Source organism: Dipodomys spectabilis, unplaced genomic scaffold (genome assembly GCF_019054845.1).
Source record: "Dipodomys spectabilis isolate Male_0828 unplaced genomic scaffold, ASM1905484v1 ptg000085l, whole genome shotgun sequence".
Lineage (NCBI taxonomy): Eukaryota > Metazoa > Chordata > Mammalia > Rodentia > Heteromyidae > Dipodomys > Dipodomys spectabilis.
This window is the reverse complement of record NW_024870762.1, coordinates 9,756,402-9,774,726: the sequence shown is the minus strand read 5'-3', so window position 1 is coordinate 9,774,726 and position 18,325 is coordinate 9,756,402. Positions and strand designations below refer to the sequence as shown.

The 18,325-nt window shown below is 41.8% G+C and overlaps 1 protein-coding gene across 1 annotated transcript in view; it reads right to left on the bottom strand.

Annotated features, from left to right (window-relative positions):
* Kiaa0319 (KIAA0319 ortholog) overlaps positions 1–18,325 on the bottom strand; it is a 57,254-nt gene that overhangs the window by 19,566 nt on the left and 19,363 nt on the right. The window contains exons 5-11 of the mRNA XM_042683741.1: positions 15,473–15,665; positions 10,497–10,595; positions 8,279–8,376; positions 6,732–6,819; positions 5,597–5,689; positions 3,818–3,950; positions 895–1,123 (exon numbers count right to left, since the gene is read on the bottom strand). Of these exons, the coding sequence (XP_042539675.1) occupies positions 895–1,123; positions 3,818–3,950; positions 5,597–5,689; positions 6,732–6,819; positions 8,279–8,376; positions 10,497–10,595; positions 15,473–15,665 (933 nt within the window). The remainder of the gene's footprint in view (positions 1–894; positions 1,124–3,817; positions 3,951–5,596; positions 5,690–6,731; positions 6,820–8,278; positions 8,377–10,496; positions 10,596–15,472; positions 15,666–18,325) is intronic.

Below are 18,325 nucleotides of genomic sequence, written 5' to 3'. Positions count from 1 at the left end.
CTCATATACACACGCTTAAAGGTTTCAAACTTGTTATGTCTTTAGAAGAATAAATGAGTTGAATAAGTCAAAACACAGATACAAAGAAGCTCTTAAATGAAGAAACCAGTGGAGGGCTGGGAATGTGGCTTAGTGGTAAAGTGCTTGCCTACCATGCATGAAGCCCTGGGTTCGATTCCTCAGTACCACGTAAGCAGAAAAAGCCTAAAGTGGAGCTCTGGCTCAAATGGTAGAGTGCTAGTCTTGAGCCAAAGAAGCTCAAGGATGGTGCTTAGGCCCTGAGTTCAAGCCCCAAGACTGGCAAAAAACAAAAAGGAAGAAACCACTGGATATAAACAAAATAGTGAGATTTCTACCAATAGGAGAAACTGAATAAAAAATTATTTTCTGATAATGAGGTTTGGCTTAGATTATTTCTTACATTTCTTTTAACACTAAAATATCTTTTTTTCTGTGACAAATATTGAGCCAGGCTTTTCCAAATTGACTTCAAATCTAAGTCAACACAAGACCTCTTGGTAGCAGCTCTATGCTTCTCTGAGTGAGTGAGGGGAAGGGATATAAACTTGAAAGATTTGTAAATGTAGATCCTGTCTAATAGTTTAACAACTATCAGACAGTTTTATGAAACATATTCTGCCTCCTGAAAATAATACTTGTTTGAGAGAAAGATGGATGGAAATAGATAGATAGACAGATAGAGATAATGCAGACATAGTTAAACATTGATAAATAATAGGTGGACAGACGGATGGAGGAATGGAACAGACAAACAGTTAAACATCACAGATAATAGATCAGACATAGATAAATAAACATAATGGATAGATAGATCGACAGACAGATAAGACAGCTAAGATGTTTAAACATCTGAAGACAGCAAAAAGAACTTGCCTGCATGGTCACCTCTTTGCTCTCACTGCTGGAGCTCAGGGACCACTCATAGAGGACAATCCGGTGGTCATCACTGCTCTGGTTTCCATTCAAAGTGATGGAGTTTTGGGGCAAAGCTATGGTCTGATTTGGTCCTGCATTGGCAACAGGTGGGTAGTCCACAGCACTGTGAACAATCAGGACTGCAGTTGTAAAGTTAGTGGCTCCATCTGAGTCTGTAATAGTCAGCCTACAAAGAAGACAGGAAGCTATTACAAATCAAGTCTTAAGATGATGGTCTGAAGCTGTCTGTGGCTGGAACCTGTAATCCTAGCTACTCAGGAGGCTGAAATCTGAGGACTGTGGTTCAAAGCCAGCCTGGGTAGGAGCGGCAGTGAGACTCTTATCTCCAATTAACCACCAGAAAACCAGAAAGTGGCACTGTGGTCCAAGTGGTAAATGTTCACCTTGAGCTGAAGAGTTGAGGGACAGTGCACAGGCTCAGAGTTTAAGCCCCATGACCAAAAAAGAAGAAGATGAACAAGAAGAAGAAGGAGGAGGAGGAAGGGAGGAGAAGGAGGAGGAGGAGGAGGAGGAGGAGGAGGAGAGGAAAGAAAGAAAAGAAAAGAAAGAAAGAGAGAAAACTACCGATAAATATATTTCAAAGACAAAGACATAAAGATCTATTCCAAAATATTTGCAAATGAATCTAATATTATAAAAAAAAAATCTCATGACCAAGTCAGTTTTAATCCAAAAATGCAAAATTGAGGGCTGAAGGCATGTCTCAGTGATAGGACAGCTGCCTAGGAAGCATAAAGGCCTGAGTTCAAATCCCAACATGACAGAAAAAAACGCAAGGTTGATTTAACTTTCAAAAATCCCATATAATATACAAAACTAACTCAATACATATGAGTGACTTAATTATATAAGCAGAATTTATATCCCTTCTAGAAAAAAAAAACAAATCTTTGCAGCATTGGGATAAGGAATGATACATAAACACAAAGTGTATAAAACAGAAAAGAAAAAAAAGGATGTTACATTTTTTCAAAATAAAAGCTTTTGCTGTTTGAAAATAACATGAAGAAAGGCAAGTCACTGGTAGGAATTTTCTAGTATGTATACATACATACACATATATTTATGCATATATGATACATACATAATATATACACTTGTAAAATATGAACTTGTATTCAGAATGTCTACTGAACTCTTATATTCAAATAAGATAAATAATGCAAAATTTTAAGTAAGCAAAAAGATCTGAATAGACACTTCCCCCAGTTATATCAATGGCTAATAAGCACTTGAAAAAATGCTCAATAATGCTCAAAATGCTCTTGGGGAAATTACCACCCAACAGATTGACTAAATTTTTTAAACTGACCATACTAAGTAGTGGTGAGAATCTGGAGAATGAGATTCTCATACACTCAAAGGGTATGAACATAGAAAAGTACAGGACTTTGGGAAAGTATTTGACATATTAAACATATACTCACCATCCACTCCTGGATAACTTCCTCCTCTTCCCATATTCACAAAATATAAATATATACAAAATGCAATACATAACAGCTTTATTTGTAATGTTTTACACTGTAAAATATCCATACATCCAATGAATCTGCTAGTGCACACCTGTAGTCCCAGATACTTAGAAAGATTGCTTGAGCAAAGGAGTTTGAGAAAAGTGTGGCCAACATAGTGAGACTTGGTTTAAATATGTATTTTTTTATTTATTTATTTTTTGCCGTTTGTGGGGTCTAAACTCTGGGCCTGGGCACTGTTGAAGGACAGTGAGCTCTTCAGCTCAAGGTTAGCATTCTACTGCTTGAGCCACAGTGCCACTTCCGGCCTTTTCTGCTTATGTGGTGCTGAGGAATAGAACCCAGGGCCTCATGCATACAAGACAAGCACTCTACCACTGAGCCACCTTCCCAGCCCCTAAAAATATTTTTTTAAGAACTCAAATTTTACCAGATACTGGTGACTCACAATACTAGCTACTAGAATTCTAGCTACTTGGGAGCCTGAGATCTGAGGATCAAGATTTAAGCCAGTTGGGCAGACAAATCTGAGAAAATCTATCTCCCATGAACTAGCAAAAAGCTGGAACTGGAGGTATGCCTCGAGGTGTAACTCAACAAAACAAAAAGATGTTGCTCTGGCATATTCTCGACAACCGAGTCCAAGTATTTCCAGAAAACAAATGTTTACACTTCACATAAATCACTATGAAGATCAGAGTATACAACAGTAGCCACTCAAAGCCATGAGAAAGCCAAATCTGCCTTGTCTCTTGATCAAAATGAAAAGCACAGAGCCAGGTGCCAGTGGCTCACACCTGTAATCCTAGCCACTCAGAAAGCGGAGATCTGAGGATCAATGTTCGAAACCAATCCAGACAGAAAAGGCTGTGAGACTTTTTCTTTTCTTTTTCTTTTGGTCTGTGGTGGGCCTTGAACTCTGGACCTGAATACTGTCCCTCAGCTCTTCAGCTCAAGGCTAGCACTCTACCACTTGAGCCACAGCACCACTTCCGGTTTTCTGGTAGTTTATTGGATATAAGAGTTTCACAGGCTCTCCTGCCCAGGCTGGCTTTGAACCGCAATATCAGATCTCAGCCTCCTGAGTAGCTAGTATTACAGACGTGAGCCACCGGCATCTGGGTGGCTGTGAGACTCTTTAACTCCAATTTAAAAAAAAAAAAAAAAAAAAAGCTAGAAAAAGCCAGAAGTGATGGTGTGGCTCAAGAATACAAAGAGACTCAGAGACAGTGCCCAGGCCCCAAGTTCAAGCCCCAGGATCAGCAGAGAGAGAGAAAGAGAGAGAGAGAGAGAAAGAGAGAGAGAAGCACTATGTTTTATGGGAATCAATATATGAAAAAAGAACCATATGTAATGAAAAGCACAAGAAGGTGAAAGCCACTTGCCTGAAAGTGTAGTTCCCAGGAAGAAGGTTAGACAAGTACAAGACAGGAGAGTCGAGCAAGAGCTTCTCTTCCAGGAAGGGCCCGTGAATTTCTTCCCAGTGGTAGCTCACAATCTCAGTATCATCTGTACTTTCTATAAGATTGAAAAAAACAAGTACAGCTAAGAAGCACAATAGTAAAAACTCATCTTATAGTTTCTATCATTGCATATTTCATTTATCTTATATGAAATCCTATACTTGCACAGATCTCAGTGGTATGTATTATTTATTAGAAGGCAAGCTGGGAACTGGTGGCTCACACCTATATTTACAACTACTCAAGAGACTGAGATCTGAAGATCAAGATTCAAAGCCATCCCAGGTAAAGAAGTTTGTGAAACCCTTATCTCCAATTAACCAGCAAAAAGCCAGAAGTGAAGCTGTGGCTCAAGTGGTAGCCAGTGACACCAGCCAGCCTTGAGGATAAAAAGGTAAGTGAGGGAATGAGCTGCTGAGTTCAAACCCCAGTACCTGCATCAAGAAAAAATTGTTTCATTTTCATGTTGTCAGGGAAATACGAACAGCTACATTAAATAGATGCAAAAGGTCGCATCAACGTGATCTCCACACATTTGCAGGCTGACAGAATAAAGCAGGATCTGGATCCAATGAACATCCTTCTATCAACCATGACAGTGGTTCTTATTCAACAGGATTTGGCACCAACTTTCTGATTAGATGCACATGAATACAATTATAAAACACACTGATATTATTGAGCCAATTCAAATATAGGAAAATTTTTGCTTCTATTCCGGTTTTCCTGGACACACCTGATCTACTCTACAAGATGGAATAAACTCTGAATTAAAGGGAACCCCATTCACAAGTATGTGTAGTGCCAATGATATATGCTCTATACATTGAAAGACCCCCTTGACAATTATTATACCCAATTAAATAGCTAGCCATAGATAACTAATTTTTAATACATTTTTCTTGTAAACATACTGTACAGAGCTGGGCGCCGGTGGCTCATGCCTGTAATCCTAGCTACTCAGGAGGCTGAGATCTGAGAATCATGTTTCAAAGCCAGCCCGGGCAGCAAAGTCTGTGAGACTCTTATCTCTGATAAACCACTAGAAAACCAGAAGTAGTGCTGTGGCTCAGGCAGTAGAGCACTTGCCTTGAGCTGAAGAGCACAGGGACAGCACCCAAGCCCAGAGTTCAAGCCCCACAACCAACCAAAAAAAAAAAAATACTGTACAGAGGGGTTACAGTTCCATGAGTAAGGCAATGTGTACATATCCTATCGAGCATTGTTGCCTCTTCCTTTGTTTTTCCCCTACCATCCCTTTCCTTCCCACCTATCCAAGTACCCCCCCCCCCGCCAAAGTTGTAAAGTTTATTTTCAACATACTATGAGAACTAATTTCTGTTTACTTTTTCTCTCCTTTTCTTTTCTTTTTGTTTGTGAAGCTAAGTTGCCTCAGGCTGGCCTTGAACTTGCAGTCTTCCTGCCTCAGCTTCCCAATGCTATTACAGGATTATCAGTGTGCCAGCAAAGCCTTCTGATAGGTAAATAAAACATCCCTGAAGGGTAGTTGAGCATAAGTCAGAGATGTTGTGATTTAAAGAAAAAGAAACCTCTAAGATAGTAAAACTAAAGAATGAGACCACCATGATTTATCAATGTCTTGGCTGTAGGTCCTCCCAGCCTCGATTCAGATCCCCCACTAAATCTCACTATTTGTGGGGAGAAAGAAACCAAAAGGCTGAAGTAGCACGGGATACACACGGCTGCCATCGATGAGGGCTGATGTCACAGGCAGAGAGAGCTCTTGAACCTGAGGAGAAACAACTGCTACAGGTGGCAGGTTGACTCTTGCAGCTGTGAGAGGAAAAAAGACAGCAACTGAGCTCACAAGGTGTCTGCGTAAGTCATCCCCAAACAAAGCCATCTGCTTCCTGAAAAAGGGATTCTAAGCATCCTGTCAGGAGGGTGATTAGCCCACAGGCCTGTGGTACAGAAAACACCTTTTCAAGATGTAGAGGCTTCCTATGAAATTTCAAGAGCTTGTCTGGAAGTTTCCATTTTCGTATGAAGCCCAGGATCAAAGGGTAAGTCACAAGATGTGGTCAGTGACGGGAAGAACAGAAGAAGAATAATTCAGCTCCTGTCACTAGCTAGATCTTAAATATTTCACTGAAGGCACCAGCTACCATCGCAATGCTTCAGCTCTAATAAGGAGGCAGAAGAGGCAATAGGTAAAGGCTGGGAGATGGTGTGGGCACACAGCACTAGTACAGGGTGAGCCCTTGGTGCCCTGAGAGGTAGTAGAGGCTGAAGGCCAGTTCATGTTCTACTGACGAAGCTAGGCTTGTACCCATTGGACAAATTTTGTTTAGTTTCCACTGTGACATTGGTCACACTTGCAAGGGTTTGGGGACACTAACATTAGTGAGACCACACTTGGGACACAGACACCAGGCATCGCAGATCCCCTGCTATACCTTACTCTATCTAATTGACCCAAAAGACACTGACCCTGAGAGCCTAGTTGTGGGCTTGAAAGCTCACAGGATATTTTTGTCCTTACCCCTTAGCAAATTAAGTCAAAGTATTTGAAATAAACACCCATGCTCCTAAGTTAAAGCAGAATCATGAGAAAAGGAGGCAGGAATAAGAGATGATGAAGTAAATGGCAGACAGAGACAGCCACGGGACAGCAAGAACAGTCAGTAATTGTCTTCTAGACTTGAGCAGCCATGTCAAGCAAGTACTAAAGGTTATGCTGAAAGTAGAAAGGAAACAAACAACCATAATTCTTGAATGTTTTCTATACAGTCGGGCCTAAGGTAAAAGTTTTATATATAAAACAATAATGCCATCCAAGTTCTGAAAACAGAGACAACACACAGAATAGACTTACCCGGCTTAACAGTGACATTGACAAATCCTTCCCCAAAGGCATTATCATTAGACACAGCCACCTTGAAGGCATAAAGTCCTACTGACAACTGCAGCATAAAGAAAAAGTACACAGGTAAGAGTGCAAAGGGCTCACATGAGGGGCTCACTGCCTACAAAAGGCCAAAATATCTAGAGGCCAGCTCCTGAGGTTGGCAAAGAGAAGGGCTCAGCAGAAAGTCTCATTTCCATCTGTCTATGACTGCCATGGGCTTGAAGCCTACATTGTGGAACACTAAAGGTCATCCTAATGGGCCTTTCACTTAGGAACAGATATCCACCTACCTTAGAGAGATTGACAGCCATCCTCAAATGTGCCTGGATGTACCATGTTTTATTCATTTTGTTTTGTTGGGAGTGCTGGGGATGAACCCAGAGCCCTATGCATGCAAGTGTAGTTCTACTTTTGAGCTACACTTCCAGCCCAAAAGCTACCCTGTAGCTCTGGAGAGTCTGCTTACACATCTAGTGCCACACCTGGAGAAACAGGTCTCAATGAAATGGGAGTGAGATGAGTTCAAGAGGCACCATGTGCTGTGCAGTCTCGGGGGATGAGATGTTACTGTCTGGTAGGTAACAGAGCTCTGGCAGCTAAGTCAGCTTATTTCACCCTCTGGGCCAAGAAGATAGCATGTTTATTCTTGTGAGATACTTCTCTCTTGGTGCAATAGTTGGCAGTCAGAGTAATTTTTGAACTGGAATGGATAATTTGCAACTCCTAAGAGATGAGCCACCAGACTAAGAATTGAAGTCACCAGAATGTATCTCACACTTCCAAGACAGCAAGAGTTTGGACACAGGCTTTTTAACCAGAATGTTATGCAATCAGCCAAGTCAAAGTGAAGCAAAGCTTTCTGAAAACCTCTTGACTTAACTATCTGCCTGTCCACCTCCTCGGTTGAAACTTTATCCTATTTTTGGTTTTCTTTTGTTCTTGAGATAGTCTTGTTATGTTGCTGGGGCTGGCCCCGAATGCTTGAGCTCAAGCAATCTTCCTGCCTCGGCCTTCCAAGTAGAAGAGACTAGAGGCTCACACCCCACTATTCCCATATTCTTCCTTTGATTTTAATGATAAAAAAAGAATTGTGGGCTTAACATCTAAGTGTGTTTACTGGTGTGCTGTCAAATGCAATTCATTTTCAATTACTTACTTTGGGGGGGAGAGGGCTTTTTTTTTTTTTTTGTCGGTTGTGGGGCTTGAACCCTGGGCCTGGGTGCTGTCCCTCAGCTCTTCAGCTCAAGGTGAGCGCTCTACCACTTGAGCTACAGCGCCACTTCCGGTTTTCTGGTGGTTTATTGGAGATTGGAGTCTCATGGTCTTTCTTGCCCGGGCTGGCTTTGAACCGCGATCCTCAGATCTCAGCCTCCTGAGTAGCTAGGATTACAGGCGTGAGCCACCAGCGCCCGGCAAGGGAGAGGGCTTTTTGAGGGGATTGAACCCAGGACCTCAAGCATGCTAAGTAAGAGCTCTACCACTTGAGCCATATCCCTGGTCCTCCAGTTACTTACTTGAGAGAGGTTAACAGTTTGTGTGTGTCCTAGTTTTATTTCACCTTGGTAGTCTCCAGGATGGCTTATTAAACTCCATTCATAGTTGTAAGCTGATTCTGAGAACAAATCAGAAAAAGGAGTAGTTATCACTTCAGAACCAGGGCAGAAGGGAAGGAAATAGCCTTAAACCTGCAATACAAATTACCTTGAATATATTACACTTTCACTTATTATCCAAGATAGGAATAGCAATTTTTCTACATCATTTTAAGTAAATTTTATTTTAATTATAAAAATACCCAATTTAGCTAGATACTGGTGGCTCACACCTATAATCCTAGCTATTCAGGATGCTGAGCTCTGAGGACTGCTGTTCAAGGATAGTAAATTTTTTTTGGGGGGGGGGGGTCCGGTCGTGGGGCCTGAACTCTGGGCCTGGGCGCTGTCCCTCAGCTCTTCAGCTCAAGGCTAGCACTCTACCACTTGAGCCACAGCGCCACTTCTGGCTTTTTTCTTATGTGGTGCTGAGGAATCCAAGCCAGGACCTTGAGCATGCAAGGCAAGTGCTCTACCACTGAGCCACCTTCCCAGCCCCAGGACTGCCGTTCAAAACCAGCCCGAGCAGAAAAGTTTGTGAGACTTTTATCTCCAATTAAACACCCAAAAAATGGAGGTGGGGTTGTGGTTCAAGTAGTAAGAGCACAAGCTTTGGGCACAAATGCTTAGGGACAGCACATAGGCTCTGAGTTCAAGCTCCAGGACCAGCACCAAAATAAGAAAATCATAACTAAAAGAAAACATAGTTTGGGGGCTGGGAATGTGGTAGACTGCTTGCCTAGCGCATGAAGCCCTGGGTTCCATTCCTCAGTACCACATACACAGAAAAAGCTGGAAGTGGTGCTGTAGCTCAAGTGGTAGAGTGCTAGCCTTGAGCAAAAGAAGCTCAGGGACAGTGCCCAGGCCCTCACTTCAAGCTCCAGGACTGGCAAAACAAACAAACAAAAAATAGTTTAAAAATCCTCCTCCACCAATCTGTTAACATTTGACTACTTTCTAGGGTGCTATCTATATAAGTTTAAGCCCCAAAAAATGATCTGTCCTTTTTTAAAAAAAATTAAAAGGCAAATAGATTTCAACTCATTTGAATTTTATAGGGATTTAAGAACAAAAATAAATCAAACATCTCTATGTTGAGCTGAAGCTGCCTCTCACCTTCAGTTATGAATAACAGATGATATTCTTTGTTGCAGACCCTGGGGAGCTAGGAGCTGGCAAGGTGTGAGCAAAGGCTCCACAGCCATTGACTCCAACCTCAGGGCTGCAAGCACTTGTCCTTCTTTGGTTTGAGGAAGTGTTCCTTTCACTTCTGGACCTGGGGGATTCTGTCCTTTAACTGAAGAGGTTTGGTGGACAAGGATTGATTGAAATAGAATGAGGAAGTGATGGGTGATGTCTGCACTTTTCCATACAGTGGGTCATAGAATAATATTATGCAAGCATTTGACAAATATAGAAAATGTATCCAGCTAAGGCTTTTGCAAAAGTGGACAGAGTTGTGCCATCAGCCATCTCTCTGTCTCCTTCTTCATCCACTTGCCCCTCAGAAACCTGCTTGTGCTGCGGCTGGACCACAGCAGTTCTTCAACTCATAGGATGACATCTTTGTGTATTAAAATGTTGACTTATGTATAATAGGAAAGGAATGAATAAAAGAATTGACTGACCTGTATAAGAAATAGTCAAACACCTAAGGAATGAGTTGACTTTAAAAATAAGAGCATTGGATAGAGCCATAGAGAAGGAACAAATGTTCACTGGATGTTAGAGACTAGATTAATAGAACAAAGAGTTTTTGGAACATTTTTTGAGCAACTGGTTTGAAGTGTTCTGAGAACCTACAGCCAGATATTCAACACAAAGCTTCAGGCCAAGGCCACCTCACCCTCCTCATAATGGAAGCTTCCAGGCTCTATGGGTTGTCACAGACCATGATGTGGTATATGCCAACCTCTTCTGCTCTAATATAACTTTCTATTCTACATCATTAAAACGTATCACCATCTGTCCTGATCAATTAAAGGATATGTACTATGTTTCATTTCTTACATTTGTACTTCATTTTAATCTGTTTCAATAAACTTTGGTAGTCCAGCATTCATAGTTGATGTTGCCCAATGAGGTGAAAATGATTCCATGCTGCAACCTGTAAAGACTTACTTTTGAGGAAAACTCTCACCTGCAGAGGGTGCTGGTACAACAAAAGCCTTCAGTTCAACTTCATTGTTGGGTAAGGTTATCATTAGGTTATCCCCAGCATACACGCTAAGTTCTTTCACTAAAAATCAATTAGAAATAGTACCATTATCCCATTGACTAGGAATACTGCCACTACAGAATATGAAAATGTTATAGTACTTCTCAACAGTCAATCAGTTTTTGTTGTTTTTTGTTTGTTTTTGTTGGTCTTGAGGCTTGAATTCTGGGCCTGGGCACTGTCCCTCAGCTCTTCAGCTCAAGGCTAGCACTCTACCACTTGAGCCACAGTACCACTTCTAGTTTTCTGGTAGTTTATCTGCCCAGGCTGGCTTTGAACCATGATCCTCAGATCTCAGCCTCCTGAATAGCTAGGATAAACAGGCACCCAGCAATAGATCAGTTTTTATCATCAATTAAATCATGTCACCAGGCACCAGTGGCTGATGCCAACAATGGTAACTACTCAGGAGGCTGAGATCTAAGGACCAGGATTCAAAGCCAGACCAAGCAGGAAAGTCTGTGAGGCGTATCTCCTATTAACAACCAAAATACCAAAGCCAAGCAAGAGAATGAGGCCCTGATTAGTACTCCCCTCTCCCATCATACATTTTTCTAATTGTCCTTCAGATAACTTTATCTATTTCTCTGGCTGGTAATATTATGCTGAGAGACAGACTTTATAAATTTAAAATCATCTCTAAGAGTAGGTGCCATGAACAAAATATTGGTTGAAATTGAACAAGGTATTAGCTAACAGGAAGTTCACAAATCAGGTGAAGTACTATGGATTGAGTTTTTTTCTCCTACAACAGGCTTTTCTCATCTCCCTGGTATGAGCTAGCTTTAATTACAAAAAAATTAAGTGTTTCTGCATCAATCATAGAACCATGTTTGGGTAGTACTCACATGAATGATTGCTGGTGGTTTGCTCTAGGAACCTTTCCCAGAGAAAATCCAGTCAAATTCAATGTGAAAAGACAATTTAACTCAAGCAGCAAGAACACTAACTCTCAGCCAAAGCATGTAACTTCCGCACTCACTGAATAATCGGGGTTAGACTGACATAGGATAGTTCTATAAGGTTGCCTTGAGTAAACAATAATTTCTCTTGTAAAACACACTGTCAAAATATTCCACAGAGAAAACACTGGGGAGAAAACAAAACATAGCAAAACTGAGTGCTCTCAGGAGTTCTCAGCTACTTGGAGATGTCAGAGGGATCTCTTGGTCAGGCTAGTCTCCTCCCTTCAGTCCACAAGCCTGGCTCTCATTGGCTCTTCCCTTCCATCACTCACTCTCAATCTGAAAGGAAGCACTCGGGAAGAGATTTGGGTCCAAATCTATCATTTTACTCACAGAGAATTTGAGCCCTACAAGGCCAAGAATGATGTCTGGGACTCTATGGATAATTAGCAATCGGTTCATAACTAATTAATTGAAATGTATTTATTTCAGCAAACCCTAACATACCAGATTGAACCATCAGGCACTGTTTCAAAGGCTTCAAAATGATTGATTGATTTAATCCTCCTAATTTTGTACTAGAGTGAAAGTGAAGTCCTTAGAGAAGCTGCACCTATATTAAACATTCTGCAGATGGATCTTAGCTGAGCTTCTAGAACATAGTGATTGTGGAGAAAGGAAAGATTGCAGGTCAAGAGCCAAAATTACCTTCGGCTATCCTAGGAAAAAAAAATTCACCTGCTTTTAATCTTTGGATCTGATCTAAATTAGGAAAAGCTCTCAGAGTGTGTTGTTAAGCTTTGCAAACCTCAGATCTGAAAGCTACAGACTAGGGCTAGGCACCAGTGGCTCAAGCCTGTAATCCTAGCTACTCAAGAGGCTGAGGGCTGAGAGTTGAAGTTCAAAGCCAGCCCAGGCAGGAAAAGTCCATGAGACTCATGTCCATGAGACTTAAAAAGTTGGAAGTGGGGATGTGGCTCCAGTGGTAGAACACCAACCTGGAGTGAAAAAACTAAGCAAGAGTTCAAGGCTCTGAGTTCAAACCCCAGGACTAGCACACAAAACCGGACCAAACCAAACCAATCTATGGACTTTGCTGTGTAGCCTGCCTACCTAATTAATACCCTCTTTCCCAGAGGAGCACATCAGTTAAATGTGTCCCTGGTATATAGTCATTCCTAACCAGCTCAGAATAAACTATCTGCTCATTTCCCTTATAGCAGAATCATTATTTTTTTTTGTCAACACTAGGTACTAACAGAACAAAAGGAATCTAATTTCATAGGCAGATTTTCCCTCCCATATACCAGAGCTTCCTGTCCACCCTTATCCTTTTCTCTGCTGAAGCTCAGAATCAAATTAAAAATATTTTTTAAAAGGCAGAAAGATCAAGAATAAAAGTATTTTAATTGAATTGCATTGATTGAAAACACTCAAAGTTGGGAGGGAGTACTCAGATCTCTAAGGAGCCACAGCTCCTGACCTTTCACCTAGATTGGAGCCACACTCATATTTAGATTTGACCTTTGACACACTAATCTCTGTGGATTTAACAATGAACTCCTCCCCCACCCACCCTCAATTCCAGAAAGTGAATCTGTACTCACTGTTTTTCTTGAAACATAGCCCAACTTTGGGCAATCATCAATTCCTACTCACAAATGATGAATTAATGATCTACCCCTCTTGGAAAAATGGGAGCACATTTGCAAGATTGCTTGGATTGCAATCCTGATTAAACCCACAAAAATGTAGTTTAATTTATTCTTGGTTCAGGTGATTTTGTTGTTGGTTAATAAGGAGTAATATCCAAAGTTCATTATCCACAAAAAAGCTCAGGACATGTGCACTTGCATACTTTAATATAACTTCTTTGCTAGAAAAATTGGATACCCTTTTCATTCCTCATTATTGCCTCAGCAATGCATGCATGATACTTTGGGCACATTTTCCTGGGTGGAGTTGTAGAGGACCATATGCTGCCCCAGATTATGGCTGCACAACAAATAAACCACAGCAAATAAGCCTTTTGGAATAAGGATTATTTTGAGCTGCTAATTTGTAGAAAAAGCAAACACAGGTAAGCTCCTTACATTTGAGTAAGGATAGTTACACGTATACAGGAAATCTCTATGGATAAATGTTAATACCTTTATCCAGCTAATCTATCACCACCCCCAAGGAGAGGCAAAGACTTAAATCTACATAACAACACATTTGCTAATAAGGACAAGAAGAAAAAGTGTCCGTTACAAATATACTCTGCACATTCCTTTACCCAAATATAACCAGTCATAGTTGCCCAAATCCATAGACACAGAGCTAGAAAACAGGGCTATGTATGAGATAATATGTATCATCTCAAACTTTTGTTTGTTACAGGCAGCAATTAGCCATGAGCAATAAGGAAATACAAGAAAATATATAACATCCAGTATGAGACCTGGCAGTAGCTGAAAGAAAACAATGTTATAGCTGGGCGCTGGTGGCTCACACCTGTAATCCTAGCTACTGAGGAGGCTGAGATCTGAGGATCGCAGTTCAAAACCAGCCCTGGGAGGAAAGTCTGTGAGACTCTTTTTTTTTTTTTTTTTTTTGAGTCCGGTCATGGGCCATGGGTCTGGGCCTGGGCGCTGTCCCTCAGCTCTTCAGCTCAAAGCTAGCGCTCTACCATTCGAGCCACAGCGCCACTTCCAGCTTTTTTCTTTTTGCTTATGTGGTGCTCAGGAATTAAACCCAGAGCCTCAGGCATGCAAGGCAAGTGCTTTACCACTGAGCCTCCTTCCCAGCCCCGTCTGTGAGACTCTTATCTCCAATAAACCACTAGAAAACCGGAAGAGTCGCTGTGGCTCAAGTGGTAGAGCTCTGGCCTTGAGCTGAAGAGCACAGGGACAGCGCCCAAGCCCAGAGTTCAAGCCCTACCACCACCCTCCCCCCACCCCCCCAAAAAAATGTCATTCCAACTAAGGTGGATCAGCCTCTGGGACCCACCAAGATCATGAAATGTTTCAAGCTGCTTTTCTTTGTGTTATTAGTACCTCACCCACCTAAGGATTAATGAAAGACTTCCTTCCAGCCTAAGATGGATCAATGAATCAATAGTTACTACAGCAAAACTAGATCTTTAACTTACTTACCCAGGTCAAATGGAATTCATTAAAACTCTCCTAACCATTGTACAGTAGCTGGGTCTCAAGAGCTGGTTCTGAGAGAAGATTTAATGCTCCAGGCCCGGAACATTTCAATAAAAACTTGTGCTGAAGTAGGGCGCCAGTGGCTCACACCTGAGATCTGAGGATCGTGGTTCAAAGCCAGCCCAGGCAAGAAAGTCTATGAATCACTTACCTCCAATAAACCACCAGAAAACAGGAAGTGGTGCTGTAGCTCAAGTGGTAGAGCTGAAGAGCTGAGGGACAGTGCTCAGGCCCAGAGTTCAAGCCCCATGACAAAAATAAATAAATAAATAATGTAGTATGGCTCCAAAATGGCCTCTCTGTCTCTCCTTGCTAATTTTTTCGCCTAGACTAACATTATTGAACCTTCAAAAAAAAGCCAGAACTTTCCTACAACAGAATGTACTGGGTCTGGTACCTGGCACTCTAAAAATGCTCGGTAAATGTAATATTACTACTGCAATTATGCATGATTCTCCCTTGATATGGGAAGCAGCTTGTTCACTCCACACCGGCATTAACTCCACTGAAGACCTTCTCTAGCCCCTCCCATAGTCAGGTAACCCTCCCTTTGCCCATAGCTTTCCCTCCCAGCATTTAGCATAATTTATCAGACCTACCCATTTACCTGAATGTCTCCTCCCCTAGAGGAAAAACTATGTCTTTGTCATCATTTATTCCCAATGCTAAGCACTGTTTCTAGCGTATGATATATGCTCAACATGGAGGCCAGTGGGAATGAAGAAACTTTACAAGTTGTCATTATTATGGTCTATAACATCTTAAGTACATTTCTTCCAGTTGTAATTTTAAAGATTACCTGTCCTGGAAGCAGTGGGAGGAGGTACGGATCCCTCAGGTGTGGAGGACCCAGAAGGGGCAGTGCTAGGGACGAGTGTTGGAATGCTGTGTTCTGTGTTCCCCAGAGTAACTGTGAGGCCTGGGCTTCCCTCCATGGCAGCTGGGCTGGACTGCAGGCTGGCGGGAGGAGGATTATGGGAAGGTATTAGAACCTATGAGATTAATTACAAGAATACATTGTTATGGAAAATAAATCTTTTGAGAAGCACAATGTCACAAACATTTTTGCATAAATTTTTCATAAATATTTGAAAAGCCTTGACTAATAATGCAAAAACTCTGGAACTCCAGGATGTTTCTTTCAAATACTCTCTCTGATATATCAGAAAGGTTTGGTGAGTTGCGCATGTGGCTCAATGGTAGATCACTTGTCCAGCTCACTCTAGCTTTGATCCCTCAGCACACCAAGAGAAATTTTTTTTTTGCCCATCCTAAAGCTTGAACTCTGGGCCTGGGCACTATCCCTGAGTTCCTACTGCTCAAGGCTGGCACTCAACCACTTGAGCCACAGCACCACTTCTAGTTTTTGAGTGGTTAGTTGAAGATTAGAATCTCACAGGGACTTTTCTGCCTGGGCTGGCTTCAAACAATGAGCCTCAGATCTCAGTCTCCTGAGTATAATGAAGTAAGGAGGTCAGGTCTGGCCAGGGCCATATTGGCCACATGGTGGATAGTAGGGTCTAGCATCTTGTCTTCACGCTGGCGGAAGGAAACGCCTCCACCCACTACCTACCTTCCAGGTGATGGGCTGCCTGGAACCCTGGAGGCAGGGATGGCACTTGGCTGATAGGTTACTGAATCTGTCAGTCCAGTGCCTGGGACTGGGAATTTCCTGTGGACCTGCCCCCTGCTTGGACCCAATTTACTACCAGACCAGCCCAACCACCAGTATGACATGCCATGTGTGTCTCCATGGTCATGTCCTGTGTCTTGTGTCCTGTCTCCTGGCTCATTTCTGGTCATCATAGTGTCCCAATTCACTTCTCCATTGGACCTGAATTGGTTTGTTGGTATTGTTTTTGTTCTTTCCTCTCTAGCCTGTTTCCTAACAGTGTTAAGTGTATATGGGGGTGGCAGGCCTTTGTAACAACTGGGTGCCAGCAGCCTGCTAACTGTATAATAAAGAATCCAATATTCCATCTTTCAAAATGTGGCTTCTAGAATAATGCACCTTACAACACTAAGATTACAGGCTTCAGCCAGCCATACCTAGTAAGGGGGAAAAAAATTTTAAGCAGTTGGTCTATAATCTTAGCTACTCAGGGGGATGAGAACTAGGAGTCTGCTGAAGTATACCTCAACTGGTAGAGTGCCCGCCTAGCAAGTGCAAAGCCTTCAGTTCTAACCCATCTGAGAAAAAACTAGAGCTGTGACTAAAACCACCCATACAAATAAATATTAAAGATAGAAAAAAAAACCTATAATAGCCCCAGAACTAATTAGTATAATAAGTAGAATGTGTGTGCCACTCCCTCAATTCACTTATTGAAGTCGTAACACCCTCCCCCCCCCCCCAATGTGAAGGTCATCGGGAAGGACGGAGCCCTCAAGAACAGGACCAGTTCCAGGGTAAGATATAGACAACTAGGTGTGGTGCTGTCAATCTGGAATCCCAGCTGAGGCTAGAGGATCACAAGCTTGAAGTCAGCTACTTAGTCAGCGAGACTCTGTCCCAAAAAATAAATAAATAAAGGTAACACAGAAAGAAGCAAAAGGGCTGGAGATGCCAGCTCAGTGGAACTGAACTTGGCTAGCATCCGAGAGGCACTGGGTTCTATCTCCAGCACTGCCAAAAAAAAAACAAAGAGAGAGAGAGTCCATAGGTCTACTTAGTTCTCTTCTTGTGAGGCTATAGCAAGATAATGATTATCTGAAAATCCAAGGGGGCCTTCACCAAGGCTCTGACTCTGCTAGAACCCTCACCACAGACCGCTAGCCTCTACAAATGTATGGTATCAGTGCTTGGGGTTTTTTTTTTGTTGTTGTTGGTTGGTTTTTTTTGTCTTGTTTTTTGTATTTATCCTGGGGCTCAGGTCCTGGGCACTGTCCCTGAGATTTTGTGCTCAAGGGGCTAGCCCTTGAGCCACAACTCCACATCCTGCCTTTTGATGGTTAATCAGAGATAAGAATCTTATAGACTTCCCTGCCCTGGCTGGCTTTGTACCACCATCCTAGATCCCAGCCTCCTGAGTAGCTAGGATTACAGGTAAGAGCCACCAGTACAACACCTTGCAGCACTTGTGATTTAAGCCTGGATTTTATGGAATTTTGTTAATGTCATTTACAATTGACTTAGTCAAAGTCACTTACAATAAAAATAATCCAACAATAAACAGATCCCTGGAGAGAATGATCTCTATTTGTATTCTCCATTGTATGTTAACCACAACTTGAACTGATAATTAAACACACTAAACTTTTAAAATTAAATATTATGCTACTGGAAAGCAAAGTGCTCCCTGGAGTTTCCACAGTCCCTATTTGGATGAGGCAGGGTAGGCAGAGTCTAAACACCCACTAGGTACCAGTAGCAACTGGTAAAATCTTCTATAATTAACTTCCAGAACCAGGACAAAAAAAAAAAACAACATTAAAAAATTAACTTTAAAACATACTTCAAACTAAGTTGACCAACATTTTAAAAATCCCCTGGTGAATCGATCATAATTTTCAGATACTCAGTTTCATTGGCTCAATCATAATTTTCAGATACATTAAACTTACAGATTTCTGGATTTTAAACATAAATGCAAATATACAGGGTCCAGCACCAGCCCTGTCTAGGAACAGGGCTTCGGTGCCAGAAAATTAG